General features: G+C 39.4%; 1 protein-coding gene across 14 annotated transcripts in view; it reads right to left on the bottom strand.

Moving 5' to 3' along the window:
• ANKRD55 (ankyrin repeat domain 55) overlaps positions 1 to 25665 on the bottom strand; it is a 290232-nt gene that overhangs the window by 65386 nt on the left and 199181 nt on the right. For 5 of the 14 annotated variants that reach the window (XM_082725966.1, XM_082725965.1, XM_082725964.1 and 2 more), the window contains 3 exons: positions 22897 to 22956; positions 22717 to 22807; positions 881 to 1003 (listed from right to left, as the gene is read on the bottom strand). In XM_082725966.1, the coding sequence (XP_082582092.1) occupies positions 881 to 1003; positions 22717 to 22774 (181 nt within the window). In that variant the 5' untranslated portion in view covers positions 22775 to 22807; positions 22897 to 22956. Of the gene's footprint in view, positions 1 to 880; positions 1004 to 4242; positions 4331 to 13710; positions 13732 to 22716; positions 22808 to 22896; positions 22957 to 25665 lie in introns of those variants that run through there. The other 9 variants (XM_082725971.1, XM_082725959.1, XM_082725962.1 and 6 more) reach the window with 6 other exon arrangements.

Genomic DNA, 25665 nt, shown 5'->3' with positions numbered 1-25665 from the left:
TTCCTCTGACACCACCCTGCCAGGTAGGGGGAGGGAGGCTCAGTAGCTGGGGTGGAGGTTCAATATCTCTACTTGGTCTTTGCTGAAATGACAGGGCTAGGGTGACAAGTTTTTGTTTGCTTGTTTGTGTGTTTGTGTGATGTTTGGTTGGAGTAGACTCATTACTGTCTAAAAGTTTTCTGTCTTGCTTTGTGGTCCCTTTCCTGGTTCTTTGGTTAGAGAGCAGGCTTTTGTTTTTGGGGTTTGGGGTGGTTTTTTTTTGGTCTGTGATTATTAGCCTTTCTGGGCTGTTGGATTCTTCAACTCAAAGTATGGGACATAAGAGACGAAAAAGAAAACCAAGGAAACTTACACCATGTCATTCCTTGGGTCCCATGGTCCTAGCCAGTCTGTCATTTTCTTCCCACTCTCTAGAGTGTTCTTACGTTTATATTATATACAACATCTAAGATTTTTAGTTATATTTAGCAGTAGGAATAGAATAAAAGTACGTCTACTCCCATTTTCTAAAAAGCAAATCTTTGCTTTCTGGCTTCAGTAGTCACACTTTCCCAACATCCAGTGCTACCAAAAATAGCCCTCTTTCCATACTCCCTTTTTAACTACTGGGCCTTTCTACTTCAGTTATTTATACAAAGAAGTTGAAAGTAAACCCAAACCAAATGGCTTCATTATACAAAGTGATATAAAAGAATTGGTAGATTTGTGTCCAAGAGCATTATTTAAAGAACTACTAAAGGACCTTCAGCCATAGACTCCTTGTCCCTCCAGTATCAGTGGTCTGTCATATATAATTTTATTAACATTGCTCACTCTGAAGGCCTTCTGGAAACAATAGGACAAAACATTCTGCAGGATTAAAAATGCATAAATAGCTCACCTTCACTGTCACAGCATTCTAGGATGGAAGGGTCTTCCCGAATTACTGAAGTCAGAGCATTGACATCTCCATTAGAAGCTGCCTGATAAACCATGGTCAGGTCGACTTCTTCAGATGAGTCACCTTCATGAATCAAACAGAGATACACTTAGTGTGTGTACCAAACTCACTGAAAGAATAACACCCACAACATCGCCCATACAAGTGATTCATGAAAACTTCTCTGATGAATCCAGGCAGGATGCTGAGTCATCCTCCTCACAAGCACCCTCAGTGCTTCTGAAGAAAGGTGGACCCCTGTGGGCCATGTTGTAACATCACCATACACAGGGAAGGAGTTTGAGGGATTAGATGTCCTCTGAGATTTTACGATTCTCTGTAGGCCTTCAGGCTACTCAAAATCAGGCCAGAGTGGAAAAAGGGACCCTTATTTTGGTTCTAGGTTTCCCTCTTTGATCTGAAACATGTTACACTTTTCCTTTCAATGACTCCGTTTACCCAACTCTGATAGAGATACTGCATTCTCTATTTCCTGTTCTCCTGATGTACTCTCTACCCCTTCCCACTCTGCTGTGTACCCCGAGGGGCTGACACTGTATCACCCGGGCCCCCTTACTCTCTGGCTTGCCCACAGAAGACACCAGCTGGAGACTGATGGGGAGAAGATAGAGAGGTAAGGAATTCCTTTCTGCCTTCTCCTGGTGTAGTGTCTAACAGTAGCTGCTTCTCTTCCACCAGGAGTTTCTTCCTCCCCAGAACCCATTCTTCCTGGGTTCCCTTTGAAACCCTTCTCTCCACCCTGCTTCATCTCTGTATGTAGTCCCTTTACAAAACTAGTTGGGATTTCATGATACGCTGTTTCCAGAAGGACCAGACCTATATGCAACTCCTTGGAATTTGGTAGTCACCTGTATTATACCTTTGAACCAACTAATGGTACTGCCAAAGATGACAACAGAACTTCAGGTCAGGTGATGCCAGGGGAGCACTGAAGGGCTGGGAGGCAAGCTCTGCTCATGTGGAGACCCCTAGGGAGGCACTGTGCAGAGCCCCTCTGCTTCTATAGTTTCTTCCACACACAGCCATTATTCAGAGAAAATACATTTGTGCATACAGAGTTTTCAAAATCATGTTTTTCTGTGAATGTGGGCATTACACCAGAAATACTTTACAGTTCTAATCTGTAGTTGGCAGTAATCCTAACCTGTTGGCTGGGTTTCTCTGCCCCAGTACTTCTGGGAAGTCATTAGTGATTTTTTAACTAGTTGACCTGTCCCAGGAGGAGCTTGTTATTGAAAATGGTTCACTTATGACAACAGGCTGCTTTGTAAAGTGAGTAGTTGCTCCCTAATTTATCCACAGTAAATTTGTTGTTGGTATGGGTGTTTTAAAAGCAGACTCATATGCACATTTGCCTGGGGGCTGGAAGTAGGAGGTGAGAGATATCAATGTCACATGCCCCTTCTGTGGTAAGTGTGAGGACTCTGGAGCCATACAACTTGGGTTCAAGTTCTGATTTATACTAACTAGGTCTGTGAATTTGAAAATGACCCTCTCTGTTTCTTTGCTCCTAAAATGGAAATGATGAATGCTGCATAAGTGGCTCAGTTGGTTAAGGGTCTGCCTTTGGCTCAGGTCATGATCCCAGGGTCCCAAGACTGAGCCCCGTGGTTGGCTTCCCTGCTCAGCGGGGAGTCTGCCTCTGTTCTCCTTTAGACCCTTTCCCTCACTCATGCTCTCTCTCTCCAATAAATAAAATCTTTAAAAAACTAATAATAAAATGGAGATGATGATGACAACCACTTATGTCTGTGTCTATGTGTTTACCCCAGAGATTGTTCCATGGGGCCTAATGCAGCAGCTTTCAGATATTTGAAGATTTTTTTAAATTAAAAATTGTGGTGAAATATATATAACAGAAAATTTATCATTTCAACCCTTTAAAAATATATAGTTCAGGGGAATTAGGTACATTCCTATTATTGAGTAATCCTCACCATAAATCATTTTCAGAACTTTTTTCATCTTTAGGACTCAAAGTCTGTATCCATTAAATAGTAATTCTCCATTCATCCCTCCTACAGCCCCTGGAAACCACCATGCCACTTTCAGTCTTTATGAATTTGACAACTCTAAGGAATCATTTAAGTGAAATTAACAGTGTTTGTGCTTTTGCAACTGGCTTCTTTTACTCAGCATAATGTCCTAAGGTTCATCTATGTTGTATCATGTGTCATAATAGCCTCCTTTTTCAAGGTTGAATAATAGTCTATTGTATGTTTAGACTACATGGTTTATCTGCTCATCCATCAATAGATGCTTGGGCTGTTTCCACCTTTTGGCAATTTTGAATGATGCTGTCATGAGCACAGGATTCAAATTCCTCTTTGAGACCCTGCTTTCAATTCTTTGGCATAAACTTCAAAGTGGAATTGCGGGAACATATGCTAAGATATATATATATATATATATATATATATATATATTTTTTTTTTTTTTTTTTTTTTTTTTAAAGGAACTACCATAATGTTTCCTCAGTGGCTGCACCATTTTATATTCCTGCCAACAGCACACAAGGGTTCAAATATCCCTATGTCCTTACATGGGGATATTTACACTTGGTATTTCCTGTTATTGTTTTAATAATAGGTGTGTGTGTTTTAATAATAGGTAGTCAATAGGTGTGAAGTGATATCTCATGGTATTGATTAGCATGGCCCAATGATTAGTCATGTTGAGTATCTTTTCATGTATTTGTTGGCTCTTTGTAAATCTCTGAAGAAATGTTTCCTTATGTCCTTTATCCATTTTTAATCAGGTTGTTGAATTTCTGGTGTTAAGTTACAGAAATTCTTAATATATTCTGGATATTAACGCCTTATCAGATATATGATTTACACATATTTTTTCCCATTCTGTGGGTTGCCTTTTCATTCTGCTGATCATGTCCTTTGATGTCCAAAAGTTTTTAACTCTGATATAGCTCAATTTGGCTATTTCTTCTTTTGTTGTTTGCTGTTTTGCCATCATACCCAAGAAATCATTGTCAAATTCAAATTTAGTGTCAAAAAGCTTTTCTCCTATGTTTTCCTCTAAGAGCTTTATAGTTTTAGATCTTATGTTTAGATCCTTGATCCATCTTGAGTTAATTATTATATATGGTGTTAAGGTAAAGGTCTGATTTTTAGTCTTTTACACATGGCTATCCAGTTGTTCCAGCACTGTTCCTTCCCATTGAATGGTCACAGCACCCTTGTTGAAAATCAGTTAATTTAAATGTATGGGATTATTTCTAGATTCACAGTTCTGTCCCATGGATCTATATGTCTATCTTTGTGCCAGTATTATAGAGTTTTGATTACCATAAGTTTGTAGTATATTCTGAAATCTGGAAGTCTTGAGAACTCCAACTTTTTCATATGTAAGATTGTTTTGGCTATTTGGGGCTCCTTGAGATTCCATTTGGATTTTAGGGTGGATTCTTCTATTTTGCAAAAACAAAATTTTTTTCGACAGAAGGTTACAAAACCATTTATATGCAGAAGATCTACATAAACAATATATAAATTCTTCCTTCTCTTCTTTCTTCTTTCCTTATCTATTATCCATTTTTCTGTCTAGTATCATTGGAATTTAGACAGCAATTACATTGAATCTGTAGGTTTCTTTGGGTAGCACTGACATCTCGATATTATCTTCTAATCCATGAAACAAGGATGTCTTCCTATTTATCAGTGTCTTCTTTAATTTCCTTCAGCAATATTTTATAGTTTTTAGTGTATAAGTCTTTAGCCTCCTTGGCTAAGTTTATTCATAATTTTTTTTTTTTTTGGATGCTGCTTGTAAATAGAATTGTTTTTCAAAGAACTTTTTAAACAATTTTATGGTTAAATTGTTTTGTGGAACTCCGGCAGTTAGAAATAGCAGTGAGTGAGAGTGACAGAGAAAGGGTATTTTAAGTGTTAAGGCACTATAAAAATATTCTGGGTCAGGGTGCCTGGGTGGCTCAGTGTTAAGCATCTGCCTTTAGCTCAGGTCATGATCCCAGGGTCTGGTATTAAGCCCCGCATCGGGCTCCCTGCTTGGTGTGAAACCTGCCTCTTCCTCTCTGCTTGCTTGTGTTCCCTCTTTAAAAAAAAAAAAAAAAGAAAGAAAAAAGAAAGAAAAATATTCTGGGTCACTTAAGAGGTAGTGAGTTTCCTGACATTGAAGGTGGTCAATCTTGGGTAGATGGCCATTAAGGAAATGTATTATAAAAGGAATTCACACAGCAGGAGGCACAGCATAAAGGGACAGGAAGATGTGTGAGGCAGAACAGAATTTCCTTCAGAGTTCCTTCTAACCCTGAACTATCATACTAAACAATGGAGCATTAAGAAATAGGAAGTGAAGGGGCTTCCACAGAGGATGGGTAGACACAGCTAATTTAAGTTGAAGACAATGCAAATAATTAGGTATAAATTTAAAGACTATACAAAGAATTGGAAATGAGGAAGTGTGATGTAGAAATGACATGTACAAAGAGAAGGATGTATGATGGTCCCTAAAGAAGCTTAAACAAACAAGAAAAATTTTTTCTACCGCAGGTCATGAAAACAAAGGTCACAAAACAGAAAACAGAAGGATTAAATAAACAAACAATATATGCATTCTTCCTCTCATTCCTTCTTTTCTTATCTATCTCTGTATATATCTATCATCTATTTTTCTATCTAGTATTATATGACCACCATCTAGAGCATGTTTTGAATGGCTCTAGCCTCTCTAATTGTGTGAAAGTAAAACAGGTAGACTTATGTATGGGTACATAAAGAGAAATTGCAGAATTCACCAAGGGGGGAGAGGCTGAAAGTAGAAAATGGAAAAGAGACAAAGAAGTAGGAAGAAAGAATCATGTGAATAGATTTAAATCATGTTTTATAAAATGTTATCTATGTATAGGTATAAATAGGAAATAAGACTGGAAGGACATGCATTAAAAAGTCAATAGAGATCATCTCTTAGATGTTCTTTAGAACTTTCTATATTTTCCAAGTTTTCTATACTGTGTTTATATTTTTAAAAATCATCAAATTAGACCAAGTTTTTTTCTTAAATGCTGAGGAAAGTGTCTTACAAGCTTTATACTGATGTGCTACTACTAAAAGGATAAACAAAGCTTAGTGTGTCTGTAACTGAGAAAACAAGTCCTGGATATTTGACCAAGTTCTGAAAAAGAAAAAAATATATATATTTTTTTAATTCTGACCTTTATAAATTCCCTAGATTAAACAAACAGGTACATATATTAAGTTTTTGTTAGGTTTTACCTAAAAATTGGAAGGACAGACACTCTTGCAACCATCTATTTCCCTCATTTTTCATGGTTAAAAACCCTAAAAGTTTTCTGGATGTGCCATAAATTATGTACCTAATCCCAAGTGCCTTGCTCTTTAATAGTGGAATTTTAGACATAATGACAGGCTTTTAGAAATGTTTGAGATTAGAGGAACTTCCTCAGAATTTCTCAAATTTTACACAAATGTAAGCCTCTTTTCTAAAGCTTCACACAGTAGTTCTGCCCTTGAGTTATTGCGGAGCTGCTTGGGAAAGTCATTGCCTACAGCAATAACTGGCCTATTTTATTGAAATTTACCCAGAGGTCAGCTTGACACTTGTTCTGCTTAAGCTGTGACTATTTTGTGGAAGAGTTCGATCAATGTAAGGATAGATTGGGTATTGCAGTTTCAAGAGTCCCGACCAGAATGGTCTTGAGGGGGCTTTCTTTAGTTCACACTATTCTGAGGCTCCTTGGGTGGCTGAACCCACTCTAGAATCACCCTAAGTCCAGATTCATTTTGGCTGACTTTGTAGATCTTCGTTAGACTTTTTCTCACAGAGGAACTGATTGCCTGTGAAGAGCTGAAGTTTAATGATTCATCCATTTACTTGACATCTACCCTAGGCTACCCTAGAAATTGTGGGGACAAATGTTGCAGAGTCTCCGTCTTTAAGAAAGACATGCCCTAGTGGGGAGACGAGTGTGTAAATGACAACTGAGATATAGCAGGGATATGGAAGGACAGAGGAAGAATCACTTAAATGAATAGTTCCCTGGGCATTCCCTTGATTCAGATCCCTCTCTCCTCCTGCAGGATTATCCTGGATGTTTCAGGGACAGTAGAGAAACTCCATTTCAGGAGTTGTATGGAGTGACCTATCCATAAGGTGGTGAGGCCCTTCCACTTTTAGGGAGGATACCAAGCCTACACTGTACCCTGATGGCTCCATGTGACAATATTGCCTCCCATTGGCAATGAAGAGTCCCTGTGGGCCTTGACCTGTCCCTGAACCAGGATGGTACGTACCAGTTCTGCTGGAGAGAATTAAAAGCCAGTCTGGAAATCTCTAACAGTGCAGAAACAAGTTTGAGATCATTGATACAGTTGGGTGGCATTGAAACAAAAGTAGTTTCTTATGACGCACCATATATATCATGTGACACATTGCATACATACTCAGAGGCAATGTAGGAAAACACTCAGAGCATAGACCCAACCTCCAGAGTTTGTTTGAATCCTGGCATTGCCACTTACTTGCGAGCTGTGGGATCTTAGAGGAGTTGCTTAACTTCTCTATTCCTATTCTTCAATTGTCAAAGGGGATAAGAATAATAACTACCTCATAGCTCTGTTTTGAGAGCTAAATGAGTTAATCCATGCAAGGTGCTTCAAGCAATGCCTGCACAGAGTGAGTATTCAAACCATGTCAGTTATTATGAATATTACTTCTCTGACATAGATAGGGCTCTCTGTCTTCTTTGCCCTTAATGAGACCCTTTGCATTGCTGAGCAGGCTGCAGAGATCTTGTGAGCTGAAACATTTTGTTATTTCTCCTGTTTTCTCCTCCAGTTCCTCAGGGTATATTGGCTGAGGCTTTAAGAGTATTTTATAAAGTGCCAGTCATATGCAAGGAGGAAAAAGAGTCTCTTTCTAATATTTTTAAAGAGAAAAACAGCTCCAAGCTTTCTGTATATACCAGCTCAGAGAGCAAGTACTCAAAGGAACTTTCATGCCCTGGGAATGGAAAAGGGGATTTCATTCTCTGGGGAGGAAGTCTTGCAATAATATCTCAAGGGCAAATACCTGGCCACAATCAGACCTTTCTTAATAACTGGATTTGTGATGTGGCACATGTTGTGTTTCTTTGAATCTCAGCATCACTGTGTCCCTCGGGCTGCTGCTTCTGACCTGTGAATGCCATTCCACAGTTGGCATCTCTACTGAACCTGGGGTGGTAGTGGGATGAGGGGTGGGGGGGCTGGGAAAATGAAACTTGCTATTTTAAGAAGCATGTCTGTGTTGAACTTCAGTAATGTTGCCTCTCTAGAATGTATTTTCATGGAAAGAACTTCATTTTAATAATACTAATTCTTAAAATGTTAGATCTCAATCTTCAATGCATAGGGCATTGAGGATATGTACAATGAATGGCTCAATTGAGTGTTTTAGCCTGCATATTCAGTGGGTTTTCTCGCCTACTGGAGGTCTTGTGGAAATCTCCTTGATGTTTATTGTGTCTTTAAGTTCTTTGGCAATTAGGCAGGTATAAATTTTAAATGAATTTTGTAAAGGACTGTACTAGCCTCGCTGGTTTTGGAAATTGCCAAACAAGTCAAGTACTGTTATTTGAACCACCCTTCCTCCAATCTCCCTGACTTTCTTCTGGACCAAATATATCACTCCACCTACCTCTTTCACTTCCAAGAATTGACAGATTTTCCACATTAAGTATATGCCATTTTAACTGGGGACTCTGGAAGGTGAAGAATAGGTGAAGAGGCAGAGTTTGTTAGCTAGGAGAAGACATGACAACCTCAAGGCCATGGGACAAAAAAGTTCTCGAAGGTGCTATAGCCCCCTGATGTGCTGGGCCTCAGGATAAGGACAGTGGCTTCCTGCCTATGGCTGCTGATCAATTACTGAATGCTACTTCTGAAAGTATATACTTTATACTATATGTTGGCTAACAGAATTTAAATAAAAATAAAGAACAAAAATAGTTACCAAAACAAATGAACAATAGCAAAGAAACCATGGCAGGAAGTCTGCCACAATTCCATTTCAATTTCTTCAGGCATCTTTAGAAACACATGAGACTGCTGTTAGGAAACTTAATGTCAATCGGTGGCTATGGACAGAGAGCAAATATGGACATTTCGAAGATCAGAACAATTTTAAAGAAAAAGGTAAGAAAGGTAAGAGATCGGTGTCCAATCTGGGAATGGATTACTGATGAAGAGGGAGGAAGAAGAGTCAAGACAACAAGACATCCATGGAAGGCCAGCTGACAGAATGTCTGCAACAGGGCTTCAGGAGCAATGCAAAGCTAAGGGATTAGAATACAGTGAAGAACTTGGAAAAAATGAGTAAAATTTCCTAAGATCCCGTGTGAGTTAGGCTCAATAGTGAGGGCATTTCGTTGCTTATTTATTAAGTGAATCTCTGGGTCTCCCCTCACTCCCAAATCCCCTTCCATAATAAGGGGCCAGGTCAAGCGTGAAGTTAAGCGGATCTAACAACTTGTTTACCAGAGCCTCCATCGAAATGGAGGCAGGCCTAATAGCTGGAGTGGGATCTATAACTTTTTAGCTGCTAAATTGTACGTAATGTGTATGTGTTCCTGGGGAATGATCAGTATAGGAAGATGGGTGGTCTCTATTGATCTGAGGGTATAGAGCTATTTTAATATTGTAAGAATCGATGACAGTTCTGAGCATAGTGCTGGAATTACACATACCTATTTGTTTTTTACAAAAATAAGATCATGCTGTACATACAATTCTTATTTTTGCCCCCTTTCACTTAATATATGATCATAAATGTCTTCCCATGTCACAAGGTGAGATTTTAAAATGTTGTTTATAAAATGGGGCAAAGGAGTCCATTGACTGAGCTTAACACAACGAACTGGATCATTTTCTTATTACAGGACATTTAAATGTTTTCTCTTTTTTTGAAGAATCATAAGTTTTGGGGCCACTCCAAATAAAGCTATAATATTCTTGCTTATATGTCGTTTCCCCCATCTTTGACTATTTCCTCTGGGCATATTCCTAGAAGTAAACATGGGAGTAAGTGCATTCGAGTCTGTCAAATTGGGCCTCCAGAAAAGTTAAACCAACGTACCCTCCCCAAGCCGGGCCTGAGAGCACATACTTCATCTTTCTTAATGACACTGTACATTATTTTTTTAATTAATGTTGATGTGAAAGAAGGAACAGAGTATGTAATTATCAATGGTTCTTCTGTTCCCGGAGAGAAAAGTTGTTCCATCTGTTGATGGCCATTTATGAATTATTTATTGGTGTCCTTACATTTTACTATTTCAGGGCATTTATCATTATCGAGTTGATTTTAAATACCTTTATATATAGTAAGGACACCAGTTTTTCACCTGTTACCTATGCTGCGGTTATTTCCCCTGTTCGCTACTCAAGTTTTCAAGTGTTTTGCTGGTTTTTGAAAAATACATCTTCAAAATTTATGGAGACTGCATTTACAAAATTTACTGCACTGCTTTTATGATTAGAGAGATCAGGATTTGTGGGACCTTAAGCCTAAGGTCCTAACTTACATGTTAATATTGAACTATAATTAATACAGAATTTCTAAACTAAATTTTTGTATGCTACAATTTTTTCTCAAATAACCAATTAGTGGATAATTGGTCCCTTTCCTTGCTGCTTTGTGGAGGCAACCTTATCATAAACTAAATCATTATTAACTCCCCACAGGAGGCTCTTCCTACCTCCTGTTCCCTTAAACTGTGGCTTGGCAAGCAGAAGCCCTGACCTGCCCTCTCTGTAGTGGTACACACATGAACTTGGGGACAGAGCCAAAGTGCACCTCAGGCACATTCCATAGAGTCTTGTGGTTAGTCCACAGTCAAGGTTCTGAGCTTTTTTGGGGTTTCCAGCAGAGTTCTGAATTCTGAATTTTTGGTAGCATATTGGAAGGAATTAAAAAACTTAGAACAACCCCAAAGTTAGCAAAAACTATGGTAGCAGTCACTTTTACAGGACAACAGTGTCTACCAGTCACTGTGATAGTGTCCACTGTTACTGTGCTCTTCATGTCTCTGTCACTGTCTGAAAAGGAGTCATAAGGATGGTTAACAGTTTCATGTTTTTTATGCACCAGGCACTGTACTAAACCCTTTCTGTAAATCAGTTCATTTAATTTTCACCTCATGAAGTAGGTACTACAAATTAGCCCCATTTTACTGATGGGGAAACTGAGGCATAGCGCAGGAAAGTGACTTACTCGAAGTCACATAGGTAGTAAGTACGTGGTGTAACTCAGAAGAGGCTGCAGGCTGTCAGGCCTCAGATTCTACCCTCTGACCCAGGTGCACTATTGTGTATAACTGCCTTTTCTCTCAGGAGGCAAAGCTCTCACATATGAATGTGAATTTGTGACCTTTCTTTTGTGCTGGATGGTCATTCTACATTCCATTCTCTCAACAGAGCTTTTGCCCTGCTCTCCTCTCTGGGGCACCAGCTGGGTGGTTCAGCATTCTGCCTGACAGACATCACTGTCCTGGAGTTTAAACTCATTTGTAGCAAAAATAAAATTCACACGTTAACTGAAAATTGGAAATGTATCTATTAAGAGTCAGTTGTACACCAGGGAGAGGGTTAAAGTTAGTAGAAATAGCATAAAGATTCTAAAGTGAGGTTGACTGAATTCTTTAAGTTAAGATAAAAATCAAATGACCAAAGAACAAATAATTCCCAAACTGAAGCACTGAAAAAGAGAAATTTTGCTAATTGCTTATTTTTAAAAAAAGATTTTCCTTTAAAATAATCTCTACATCCAAGATGGGGCTTGAACTCACAACCCCAGGATTAAGAGCTCGATGCTCTACCAACTGAGCCAGCCAGGCACCCCCTCAAATTTATTTTCTAAGGCAGCAAAACTGATAACACACACACAAACACACAGGGAGGCACCTACAGAAGAATTCAGTTTATGAGCACAGAATTCTAAGTTTTAAATTAAATTTTACCAGATAAAATTCAGTTGGATATTGAAAGTTTATAATTTATAAGTCATTTATAAATTATCATTTATCAAATACTTTATCATTTATAAAGATGTTTGTAATGAGGGAGCAGAAGGCCAGCTGAAGACAAAGCATAAGCTAACACCTCCCCCATCCCCCGACTCTTTGGTGGGACAGGTGTGACATTCTTCCTGGGATCTCCCAACTACCTCAATGTTAATACCTTGCTCGAGTGGAAAATAATGGCAAGGCCTCCAGTATCTCCTCAGTATCTTGTTTGTCAGTCCCCGGTCCTCTTTAGCATATGAAAGTTCTTTTGAAACCTCCCTTTCCCTTACTTCCCCTAACTCCCAAGTATGTAATCTCCACTCCTCAGGACCCTAGTGCAGCAGTTCTTTCTGCCTACGGGTGCCTGCCAAGCTTTAATAAAACCACCATTTTGCACCAAAGACATCTGAAGAATTTTTTTCTTGGTCCTAGGCTCTGGACCTCACCCCACCTAACCTCACGTATACTCCAAAACTACATCATTTTGATTTCTTGATGTCTATTAATAAAATACATCACAGCATCAGAACAAAGGGGAAATACATGACAATTTGAGTTAAGAATCTAAAAAAGCTTTTACAGCTAAAAGCTTACATTCTAAGTATGGCTAAGTGAATTTATTTCTAATCAGTTCCAAATATCATATTTAATAGTAAAACAATAGAGAAGAAGACAAATGTAATCTAATACAGTAAGTATGAAACAAAAAAAAAGATACAATGATCACAAAGGGAGAGCAAAATTATCATAGTTTTAATAATAGCTAACTTTATGGATGACTCATGTTCCAAGTACTGTCCCAGCAGTATCATTTGAATTAGGCTGTTTATTTGCTTCAACAATTTTATGAAGTAGGTGGTATCTTTATCCCAATTTATAGATAAGGATATTGAAGCATGGAGAAGTTTAGTAATTTCCCCATAGTTGTACAGCCCTTAAGTGGCAAAACAGGTTTTGAAAACAGTCCGCCAGATTTCATCCTGTACATAAGGATGGCACAAGAGAATTAATGACGAAACTATTAGAGGTAATAATAATAACTGATTAAATTAGCAGATTTTAAAATCAATATAAAACTAGATAGTTCTTTGTAATAAATAATATAAGCAGGAAAATCAGTCCTCCTTACACAGAAAATAACTCATTATAATGAAAATATGAAATGCCCAGGAATAAATATTTAAAATCTAATTGAGGAAAACTACAGAATTTTGTTGAGCCGTATAACAGAGGAGTTTAATTGATGGAGATATATGCCATATTCCCAGAAAGGGCAAACAAAATAGGATGATAAATTTTAATTACTATTACAGATTCATTTGTAAGTTTAATGTCATTTCAATAAAAGTTACAATAGTTTTCTGGGGGATCAGGGTCAGTAAAATGATACTACTTTTAATTTGTAAGAACAAATGGATAACTTTATGCTTTAAAGATTTATTTATTTATTTATCTGGCAGACAGATATCTCCAGTAGGCAGAGAGGCAGAAAGAGAGAGAGAGAGAGAGAGGGAGGATGGGAAGCAGGCTCCCCGCTGAGCAGAGAGTTGGATGCAGATGCAGGGCTCAATCCCAGGACCCTGAGATCATGACCTGAGCCAAAAGCAGAGGCTTTAACCCACTGAGCCACCCAGGTGCCCCAACTCTATGCTTTAAAGAAGAAAAAAAGAATATATTCAACTATTGGCTCATCTACACAGAATCTCTCTAAAAGAATACATAGGAAACTGCTTACATGGTTTTGCTTTGTGGCTGGGAAAGTCTTCATTGGTTACGGCTTTATACCTTGAACTTGTATTAATGCAGCATTCTTCCAAAAGCAAAAATAAAACAAAAAATGAGTAAGAATATCCAATAAAATTGAAAGAAAGAAAAAGAGTACTGAGGGAGTTTTCCTCTATCAAATAGTACAACATAATAAAACTATTAAGTTTTTAAAAAATGACATTCTGGAGTGATGTGAAGTGTGTAAGCCTGATGATTCACAGACCTGCACCTCTGGGGCAAATAACACATTATATTATAATATTTTATATTATTTATATTATAATATTATATTATAATAAAAATAATCTAAAAAATCTAGCACATAAATAAATAAATAAATAACATTCTGCCTCAAAATCAGATAGATTCCTAGAACTGCGTCGAGAGCCCAGAAACCTGCTTTGCACCAGCATGGAGAGTGAAAGCTAGCAGGTAGACTGGTTTTTGAGTGAAGGGAAGAGTTTAATCTGGAAGGCGACAGAAAACCGGTAACAGAGGACAGGCAAAGCAGAAGTAGTCCAAGATGTGTGAGCTTTCCTAGAGAATTCATTTCCTTCTGATGTGGTTTTCCTGCCCAGGAAAATTCTGTACCTTCCAATTTCCACAAAAAACAGTGGTGCTATGCCATGTATTCATTACTAAGGAGGAGCCAGCTTAAAGGGTAAGATGTTCTCTTGACCTGGGAAGACCAGTTGTCCATGTGACCTTATGTAAGTCATTTGTAAGAATCACTGGCACTTGTGGAGTGATTACTCTGGGGCATGTGTAGTCCAACTGCTTTGTATGTATTCATTAAATCTTTAGAACAATCCTCGTTATAACCATCTTTACAACAATCCTAAAACCACCACTAGCCCTCACTGAATGATTACTATGAGCCAAGCATGGTTACAGGGGCTTTGAATGTATTCATTAATTCAATCTAGATAAGCAGTCCTTGGTAGTAGCCTCATCTTAGTTTACAAGGTAGGAAAATGAAGCCGTAGAGATGTTAAACAGCTGGGTCACACAGGAAGTGGTGGTACTGGCCTTGTTCAGTTTGGCTCTAGGACCCATTACAGCATTATACTTTATCCCCATCAATAGCTCTATGTTTCAGTCTTCACATATAAAAAGTGAGGGAGTTGGATTACACACTGAGGTTCCTTCCAATTCCAAAATACGACTGTTCTAAGTTAAAACACTTCCAGGATCCATCCTGAAATTGATTTCCACTCTGACTACCTGAAACCAGGTACCTGTGACCCCTCTTGACTCCTCTGTTCAGTGGTCATGCTGAGTCAGTCAAGTTGTAGCCAAAATTCTAGCACAGCATTTTTTAAATAGCACTAAGTAATCAGAAGAATAAAAATGTCAATTCAGATGAATTTCAGGTGTCTCTCTCACAGTTCTTAAAAATAAGTTAAAAAAAAAAAACCTTACAGTAGACTGTGTTCTGATTTACTATGGTGAGTTAAAGAACAAAGAAATGGCCTCAGGGTTATTCACAATCAAACCACAGGATATTGATGTCAAAAAAAAATTCTTTTTTTCTTTCTATCAAATGCTGTTTATGTGTGACCTTATTTACAGAGCTGGGCTCCCTAAACTGTCTTTTGGAGAAACATCAACAGTGTGCTGCCCAGAACAAATGTGCTGAGTAGGACTATGATGAAGAAACTGGTTTCTTGGGGCACTTGGGGCACCTGGGTGGCTCAGTGGGTTAAAGCCTCTGCCTTCAGCTCAGGTCATGATCCCAGGGTCCTGGGATCGAGCCCCGAATCGATCGGGGCAGGGAGCCTGCTTCCTCTTCTCTCTCTCTCTCTGCCTGCCTCTCTGCCTACTTGTGATCTCTGTCTGTCAAATAAATAAATAAAATCTTAAAAAAAAAAAAAAAAGAAAAGAAACTGGTTTCTTGGGGTGCCTAGGTGGCTCAGTCATTAGGCGTCTGCCTTTAGCCAAGGTCGTGATCCCAGGGTCCTGGAATCAAGCCCCTCATGTGACATTAACAGGAGTAAAGATTTAAGCACACCACCTAGCACATGGGAGCTGCTTAATATACCAATTACTGCTCTTCTTCTGATTAATGATGGTGATTAATATGCTTGGCCTGATTTTCTTTATCTCCCATTGAAAGCTACTTCCCAGCCCTAGCAGGAAGGGTGAATTACTATGAGTCCATCTTGGTGGGTGAGAAGCTGAGGACAGGCCGGGCTTACAGACTGAAGAACAGAGCCATTTGCAAGCTATACAACACTTGTATTGCTAGAATACAACACTTAAAAAAAAAAAAGATTTTATTTATTTATTTGAGACAGAGATCACAGTAGGCAGAGAGGCAGGCAGAGAAGGGGAGGAAGCAGGCTCCCTGCGGAGCAGAAAGCCCAATGTGGGGCTTGATCCCAGGACCCTGGGACCATGATCTGAGCTGAAGGCAGAGACTTTAACCCACTGAGCCATCCAGCGACCCCTAGAATACAACACTTTTTATGCTGAAATCCTTTTTGTATTGCTTGACTATTTTGAAGAAGGTGGTGTTAATTTTAGAACAGAAAAAAAAAATCCTAGTATATTAAAAAAAAACCACTATGAACTTCTTGATATGTAGAAGTACAACACCTGTCACTTCCAATTACCATTTAAAAAGATTTAAATGATGTTGTGATAACCTGAGATGGAGACATCACCCTGTGGCACTTTGGCTGGAAAGGCATAGTCTAAATCTAGTCATGAGGGAGTGTCAGACAAACCCAGAAAGAGGAAATCACTATGAAAAGAAAGAGAGAGAGAGAGACTGTAATTTCAAAATGTCAATGTCATAAAAGACAAAGGAAGTATGCAGAAGTGTTCCAAAAGAAAGGAAACATAAGACACATGACAACTAAATGTAATACTTAATCCTAGATGGGATCAAGTACTGGAGGAAACAATATGAAAGACATGACTGGCTCACTAGACAAAATTGGAATGCAGACAGATTAAAGTATATGGACACACATGCATATATATACATAGAGGCAGAGAGAGGCAGAGACTGGGAGATGGGGGGCAGAGAGAGATAAAGAAAGCCAACAATAAAGCCAATTGGTCAAAATGTTAATGTGAGGTGAATCTGTGTAAAAGACAGTCAAGTGTTCTTAATACTATTTTTACAACATTTCCTTAAGCTTGAAATTATTTTTAAACAAAAAGTTAAGAAAGGATTAGGATGTTATTAAATATTGTACATGTATATTTCAAAATTCTGAGGTGCATTCTGAAGTAGAAATACCTCCTGTGTAAAAGGACAGTCTTCCCTTTTCCTCCTCCCCAATAGACCCAATAAAAGCAGATCATTGATGAGCAAGTAACATTTTGAAGTTTCACAAAGAGAAAACAAACTAAGGGTCCTTATTAAGCACACAAATCTATCTATTAGTTGGAAGCTGGTAAGTTTTAGGTTAAACCACCATGATTTTAGGAGATAAATCAGAAGAGCTGAGATCAGCCTCCTTCTATAGATGGATTCTCAGAATCACCCAACACTTCACACTGACTGACTGGCAGCCTTCCTGATAGAAGTGTTAAGCGTGACTCCTAATTGGATGTGGTCTTTCTGCAAATGCATCCAGATGTGCATCCAGACCCTCATCTTCTCACCTTGTCTCATATTTGGGGACAGGTCAGATGTTTGTTTCATATGTGTTTGGTAATAATCATAGCTACATGAGTCATTTCTCTTTCACACTCCATTAAAATATCCTTGCATCCAAATGGTTGGATCAAGGAGAAAAATATGTGAGTATCAGTTACTCAACATAGTTGCTTAATAATTGTTACAGAAATGTGGAGTTAATGAATAGAGATGGTAAGAAAAGCTCAGTGTGGGGCCCCAGCTGACTTCTGAACAAGGGGCTGAATAGAGGATTTGCCTTCTGGAGTTGATTTGGCTACGATGTGGGACATAATGTCAGGGTTAATGCAGGAGACACACGGGACCCAGTTAAGTTACCTCCATTCCCTCGGGCTACCATTCCTGGATCGGCCTTGGGATGCATCACAGGGTAAGAGGGCCCATTCCCCAGGTAGGGCTGTCCTCTAGAGGAGAACAGTGACAATGACACCGTATTTCTAATTCCCAACCCGCGGAATCGCTTGCATTTTTCATGGCTCTCTAAGGTTGTGAATGGTAATTGTGTGGATAAGACTAGTCAAGGGCTTCCTTTCAGCTAGGCTCCGAAGAGGTGCCAGGAGAGGACTGGACTATTACAACTTCTCCTAGGAGTTGGTTGATGGGAAGGAGGTTCTTGTGCCAAAGGGACAGCAGGGCGAAGGGCAGGCTTCCAGCAAGCCTGTTTGATGAAACTTGGTCTCCAGTGGGCAACAACACTGGAGAAAGAATTCACTCATCTCTTATTTTCCCTCTGCTCCTCTTCCTTCACCAAGAGAGGGAGAAGGTTAAGCATTTTCCAGAGGCCAAGATATTCTGCTTCTAAACCTATGGATTGATGATTTACCGGCCTATCTTCCTTTATCAGTCTGAAAATTAATCACAGCATTCTCCTCAGTGTTTCTGGGTTTCACTCTAGGCACCCAATCAAGGTTTTTAAGCCTAAAGTCATCATGTGAGCCCATATCATTCCCTCTCTGTCTTGTCTCCTTTGCCTGACTTTGCTCTGCTCTCTTCCCAAAACTCATTGGAAATTTGCTTACTCTTCCTGTGGGGGTATCTGGATGTCACCCAGAGTTTTCACTTTTGCTTTTTCAGCAAAGTGCAAATCTGTATACTCTAAATTCTTTTTGTTTAGCATTCCCATTTTGGATGAAAAGTTGGAAATGAAAACTGTCACATCTGTGTGTGGGAGCTTCAAAAATCCACAACACAACGGAAGAACAGCTTGATTATGAAAATACCGCCTCATTAATTTGAATTTTCATTAATCTCTACTTCTTCCTTAAAATGTAGGGTTGATGAAGGAAGAGTACTGTCTAGATCCAACATGGGTTTTGAAGTCCAGACGATTTATGCTTGAATCTCAGCATTGCCATTTTGTCTGTTGTAACCTTGGGTCAGTCATAACTTTTGGAAAAATTCCCTCCTTGGGGCACCTGGGTGGCTCAGTGGGTTAAAGCCTCTGCCTTTGGCTCAGGTCATGATCCCAGGGTCCTGGGATTGCGCCCACATCAGGCTCTCTGCTCAGCAGGGAGCCTGCTTGCCCCTCTCTCTCTGCCTGCCTCTCTGCCTACTTGTGATCTCTGTCTGTCAAATAAATAAATTAAAAATAATAATAATAAAAAATTCCCTCCTTGGTAAATGGGGGGAAAATAATAGTGGGGCAGATATGAGGGTTAAATGAGCCAGTATACGTGCATGTGGCACAGAGCCTGGGTCTGGTAAGTGCTCAGTAAACCTTTGTTCTTATCAAATGTATTCGAGGTAAATTACCTGCAGAGGGAAAAGGCAAGGAAGATTCCAGAAGGAGCAAGCTGACATTTTGATTTCGTACTTCTGGCCTCTAGAAGTAGGAGACTGCCTTTCTGTTGTTTTAAGCAACCCATCCTATGGTACTTGCCAGGTAGCTCTAGGATTCTACTGCAGGAATTGAATCTGCACCAGAGCGCCTGGCCCTCCTCCCATTGTCTCAGCACCCTTACCAGTGAAAAGCCTGTGGGGTGGCCCCCAGCCCCCTCAGGTGCCCACAGACACACTGCTCATCAAATGCTTAACTTCCCAGGCCCTGCTCAGGGCTGGGTATAGGCAAGACCCTTGGGACCAGTTGTCCAGCTCCTGTTCTCTCTCTGAGGCCTTGGGTTCCTCCTTCAGGCATCACAAACCTTTTCTTTCCACAATTAGAGACAAAGCTTACAACGTAAATCTCTTCAGTTATATAACATCTCCACTGCAGGAAGAACCTTTGTGTTCTGTAGTAAATGATTTTACTACAGGTCCTTTCCTGCATGTGGGCTCTGAGAGGGAAGACAGCCAGAAGGAGCACGTGGGACCAAAAGTGATGTTGCTATGGTGAGAGCAAGAAGCACAAAGCAGGAGTGGAGAGCTCTGAAGACCCAGGCTTCCTGCGTCACAATTTCACAAAGCAAGCCAGAAACACGGCTCTAATTCTTTTGGCCAGTCAGAAAACTAGATCTTCAAACCTCCCAGCAGCTCTGTCCCTGCACATTTTTCAGACACAGAGATCAGTTTGCCCAGGTGCATGCAAATGGGAAGAAAACTGAGACAGGACATGAGCAGTTGCCCTCCATCCCCGTGCCCCTAGCATAAGGATGACTCATTCTACCAAAGAGAAATATAGAAAATAGAGAAAAATGCCATTGGAGGGATTCAGATTTAGCATATCCACATCATTTGAGCCCGGATGGTCATTCTGTGTCATATTTTTCAAGTGTACAGTGCTAACCGTTCTCTGGGAACCCATAAACCAGAGCAGCCTGAGCCCTACCACCACCCCATAGTAGACCACCCATGAAGAGAAATTTCTTATTGTTCTGTTGTCTGGAGAGTGAACACCTGGGTCTCAGTCCCCTCTATTACTGATTAGCTGCATGTCTTAATACAAACAGGGCCTGACTTTTAATCTCTCTGTGCTTCATTCTTCCCATCGGTGAAGTTAGGGGGATGGGTTGGATGAATGATTTTCAATCTTCATTGTACAGAGATCTTCCTGGGGAGCTTTTGTTAGGCCACACCCCACACCAATTAAACTGGAGATCCAGGCATCAGCATTTTCAAAACCTATTCATGTGATTCTTATGTGCGGCTACAATTGAGAACCAATGGATTACATGACGTCTAAGATCCTTCCAGATAGCCCATCTTTCCTCAACATCTGCATCTACTAGAATTTTTATTTTTCTAAATCTTCAGAATTCACGGAAAGCCCTCAAATAAAGCCAACATTCAACTTTTAGAGAGACGGTCACTTTGTTGTGGTTTGCCCAGCTACACAATATTGGTATTTAAAATCTATTTGATGGTCTAAACCATTATGGCCTTGCATGCTTTTAAGCATTTGTTCTGAGAACTGCTAAATTCAAGCTGGAGATAGAGAAGTGAAGAGCCTTTCACATTTGAGGTACTCACAGTCCAAGGTAGTAGTAATTATAATAGCAACAATAATAACAAAAGCACCACAATTTAAAGGTTTCTATGGCACATTAGGCAATGGGACTGGTGCTTTTTACAAATTATGTTACATTCTCACAACAACCCTGCTAGGCCAGCATTACTGCCTCCATTTTATTGCTGAGGAAAATAAGACCCAGAGAGGTTAGGTAATTGGCAAAGGTCACACAGCTAAGAAGTCAACCTACCATTCCAACTTATGCTATTTCCACTGGACCATATCACCCCTAGAAAGAAAGGATTGAGAACTGGAGATAGAGTTGGCAGGGAGAAGGTTAACTTCAATGAGGGAGAGTCACAACTAGGGTGGAGGAAATGCAGTGAATAGCTCACATGAAAGGTGCTAAAAGAAAACGAATGCTACAGTTTAATATGTTAACTAGTTAACTTTGTTTGGGGCTCAGTCCTGTAAGGAGTCACAACCTTGGAACAGATGAATTCATCATGAAGGGCCAGCTCTTCAGTCAGTCCCAATTTCCTCAAATTCACCTTACAAAATAAACCCACTGTGCTCCTCTTTGCATTGCATAGCTCAGCAATGTCATTTTTAAAGCCAGTATTAGGTCTTTGGATTTAGGCATATTTTCACTTTTGCTGATTGTCTTCAGGGATATAAGACGGACACAGGGGAGGGGATGTCTGTGGGCACAGCTGTAACAGTCACTTTCTCTATGGCGTTCCTCAACCAATGCAGTGTGAAACAGCACATTCTGAAGGTGCACACACACACACACACACACACACACAATTCAAAATGAGTTCAGAAGTGGAGATCAATCTCTGTGTGTGTATATGTGTGTGGACACCTGTACATACAGTTACTCAGAGATGTAAATGTAAAACTAATATTTGAGAAAGCACCAAACTACAATAATTCACCCATGAAACCATATGTAGTTTGAAGGATAGTAAACACAGTATGGCCTAAAGCAGGAAAAGGGAAAAAGAAAAAAGCAATGAATTTTCTGAATGAGGCTTTCACCAATCACCATTTTCATGTGGTAGCCAAATCAAGGAAATGACCAAAGAACTTTAGGATCCTGAAGAATACTCACAGGTGGCTGAAAGTGTATCACATATTTTTTTTAAATATTCTAAAAAAAATCTATGACATTTGCAGAGTGGAAATTTCCTGTACATACATAGAAAAGATGCATAATTGTACAAAGGTATTATGTATACATATATGTAAACACTTCATAAGCAAAATGGATACATATAAACTGTATGGCTGAATACATGCTTTTCATGAAGATGGATTGATTCCACAGCAATCTTTTCATGTGGAAAATGACCTCCACTCTGCAAATTATGAGTAATAAAGATATATCCTGTCATTGCAAATAATAACATAGTGGTAAGTCATACCACAACCCCGGATGAGATAACATATCAACTATAATGTAAATCTAGGTAACATCTATTCCTAAAAGGGAATCAAGAAGTATCTCTGAAACTGGAGCAAATGGGATGCTGGGTTAATAGACTGAAAAGAGATATGTGATTTATTCTTTTTATATAACTTACTATAACATTTTTTGAGAAGATTTGAAAAAAATCAAATGAGAATAAAGATGATCCTATCTGAAATAGCTGGTGTGCTTGAAACCCAATTTTTAAAATTTGTAGATCGGAATATTTTAACAAGACAAACAGACCATAAGCTTACTTTTCCCTTCCAAATGCTTATTGAATAAGAAGTGGGCATTTAGAACAGGTTTTTCTGTGTGAAATCCTCTTTACACACACACACACACACACACACACACACACACACACACACACACACCCCTCTTTCCCCTTAGAATTGCAAAATCTCAACTACTGAACTAAAGATGCGAAGAACCAAAGGATGTATGAAAGCAGCGTTTTTACCTTTTTGCTGATCAAACACAGACGGAGTGCTGAAATCCATGGTTGCCTGTCTCATCATTTACCATCAGAATGACAAAAAGCATCCAGGTTTCTAGAGAGGGAAAAAGCACCACCTCACGTTACAGTCAACGTATCAGTCAGATACAGCATCACTCGCCAAGACCTCTGTTTGTGAATTACATGTGCATTAGAGCTGCAGGTTGTTGTCAAGGCAATAGGTAAATGTTCTTCCTGTAATACCTGCCAGAAAGAAGAGTTACTTCTTATGGCTCCATTCATCAGCTATGCTTGTGGGTAATTACCATACGCCTTCCGACCCCCAACAAATAAACAAAAAAGCTCAAACTCTAAAAAAACGCCATTTGCAGGGGCCACCTGCCTTGCATTAGAGCCAGGAAAACACTGGAGGTCACGGAGCTTCAGCAGCTGGGATGTTGCTTTAAACTAAAAGAAATCTCAATGGGTGAGTGAGGATTCACAGGGCCAGACGGAGCATGTGCAAAGCTGCCAATGCAGTTGGATTCAGCTGTGTTCTTGGTGGAGTGAGAGCTGCATTTGGGTCATGTGAGCGGAGAGTGCCATCTCAATGGAATAGGACGTAAATACTGTAGCAGGAAGCTGCTGGCCATGTGCTATATGGAGTGATTATCGGCTTTCCTGGCTCATCGGCGGCTAGCTTCATTCTCCAAATGACAGGGAGGGTAAGGGGAAGCAAGTGGCATTTGAAAGGTTAGATTTCAAGGCTCAAGAGACCCAGGAAAATGAAATTAAAACAGTCTGCCATCACAAGGGTGTTCAGTGCAGTATTATCTGTGGTGGAAAAAAAAAAAATATATATCAGAATATACATCATTTGAGGAAGAGGTGGATAAATGATAGTAAATTCACACTCTAGATTAAAAGATGTGAGGGAAATCTCTCTATTCATCTGGTAGGAGGTCTCTAATCTATGGTTAAATGGGAAAAAAAAGTTTATATTTCATTTGTTCACATTTTTATAAAACCAAAAACCACCCACTGTTTATGTAAATATATTTATATATGTTCTAAGGAACAGCAAGGAAGATGCAGAAAGATACCCACTAAACTGTTAATACTGGATATCTCAGGGGACTGCAGTTAGAGTAGTAGATTTCTAACTCCATCCACCATTGTGTTTTTAGTCTTACTATAACAAAGGTCTATTATTTTATATTTGTCATTAAAAATATGATGTGGTAAATTCAAAACAAACTAACAAAGCTCTATACTCTAAATAATTTGATTTTTGGGTGAATCACAGAGCCATACAGCAGGTACCTCCCTACATGCTATTGAAAATGGTGGTATTTTCTTTTTAACTTTGTTTGTGCATGTGCAAATGAAAGCAGAAACCATTTTTCTTCATATATGACCATAATTTGTTGTGATATTGACTGATATAACTTATGACATATATTCTTCACTAGGTAAGCTTCTTTCTTAGCTCTTGCTTCTCGTATTTTCTCACTGCCTTATCATTTATTTTCCATTAAACACATCGTCTGGCCTCAATTCCCTATGGCAATATTGCCACTCACTTATCTTTCTCACATCAGCCCCTTTCACCCAAATTCCCTGTGTTCTGTTTATTTAAAACATGAGCAAACCTACTTCTTATAAATCATTATGCAAGATGTGCTCCATAGGTAAATCTCTTAATTTCCCGGTGTTGTTGTTTTTTTTTTGCATTAGCCATGAAAGCTGAAGTGAGAAGGCTTAGTGGATTGACAAATAAAGTGACTCATACTAGCACATCCTCAGCTAAGGAAAGATGGCTCAAGCTTGCCCAGAGGACTGAGGCAGAACGATTTAGATTAGTTTCCTTCTCACGCATTTGCTCCTTGATTCATCGATTTCTGTGGAAGGATCACCATATTCCAGTCATTTCTATAGGCTCTGATGATGCAGGGATGAGCAAGTCCTCCACACTCAATGAACTTAACACTCTTGGGTGCAACTTCTGCTTCTGGCCAAGGTGGAGTCATAGGAACTGGATTTGCCTATTGTGTAAACAACTAGAAAATTGGGCAAAATATCTGAAACACTGGTTTTTCAGATCGCAGGTAGTGATTCCTGGAAGAAGAGAAACAGATGAGCTGAGTCTGATGGGTCTCCCGCTGACTGCCTAGAGTTTCCAGGCTGAAGTGCAGGGAGGGTGCAGTGGGCTTGATGGTGGTCCCCCAAAAGATGCATAAACACCCTAATCCTCAGAACCTGTGGAAGTGACCTTATTTGGAAAATGGATTTTTGCATATGAAATTAAATTAAGGATTTCGAGTCGAAATCATCCTAGATTATCTGAGTGGGCCCCAAATCCAATGACAAATGTCCTTAAAAGAGCCACACAAAGAGAAGGGGAAATCATGTGACCAGAGACTGGATGATACAGCCTCAAACCAGGCACCCTTGTAGCCACTAGAAACTGCAAGAGGCAAGAAACAGATTGTCCCCTGGGGACTTCAGAGGGAGCATAACACATTCGTTGCTTGATTGATTTTGAACTTCTGATCTCCAGAGGCGTGGGAGAACAATTTCTGTATTTTCAGCCAAGTTTGTGCTAATCTGTCACAGCAGCTTCAAGAAATTAACACAGAGGACATACTCTCAAAATAAATGCAAAGTCTCTATAATTGTTACATTTCTGCACCCATTTATAACATTACCAAAAAACCAAATTAAAATATAGACAATTTCATGTGTGTAAAAGGGCTATGTGGGGCTCATTTTGAAGAAAGGCAGTCAAACAGAGTGGAAAGGATAGGAGTTTGAACTTGTTTCTCATTCGCTTTGTGATTAAAGCAAGTTAAAGAACTTTCTGGGCCCTGGTGCCTTAATCTGTGGCAGGAAAACTCCATTTCCTAACTTGTTAGGAGAGTTACTATTGTTGAGTCCACTTTCCAGGCTTTGAACATAGAGAAAATTCTTGCT

Source organism: Mustela nivalis (genome assembly GCF_964662115.1).
Source record: "Mustela nivalis genome assembly, chromosome: 3".
Lineage (NCBI taxonomy): Eukaryota > Metazoa > Chordata > Mammalia > Carnivora > Mustelidae > Mustela > Mustela nivalis.
The sequence above is the reverse complement of the archived record's forward strand: the minus strand, read 5'-3'. Positions and strand labels throughout refer to the sequence as shown.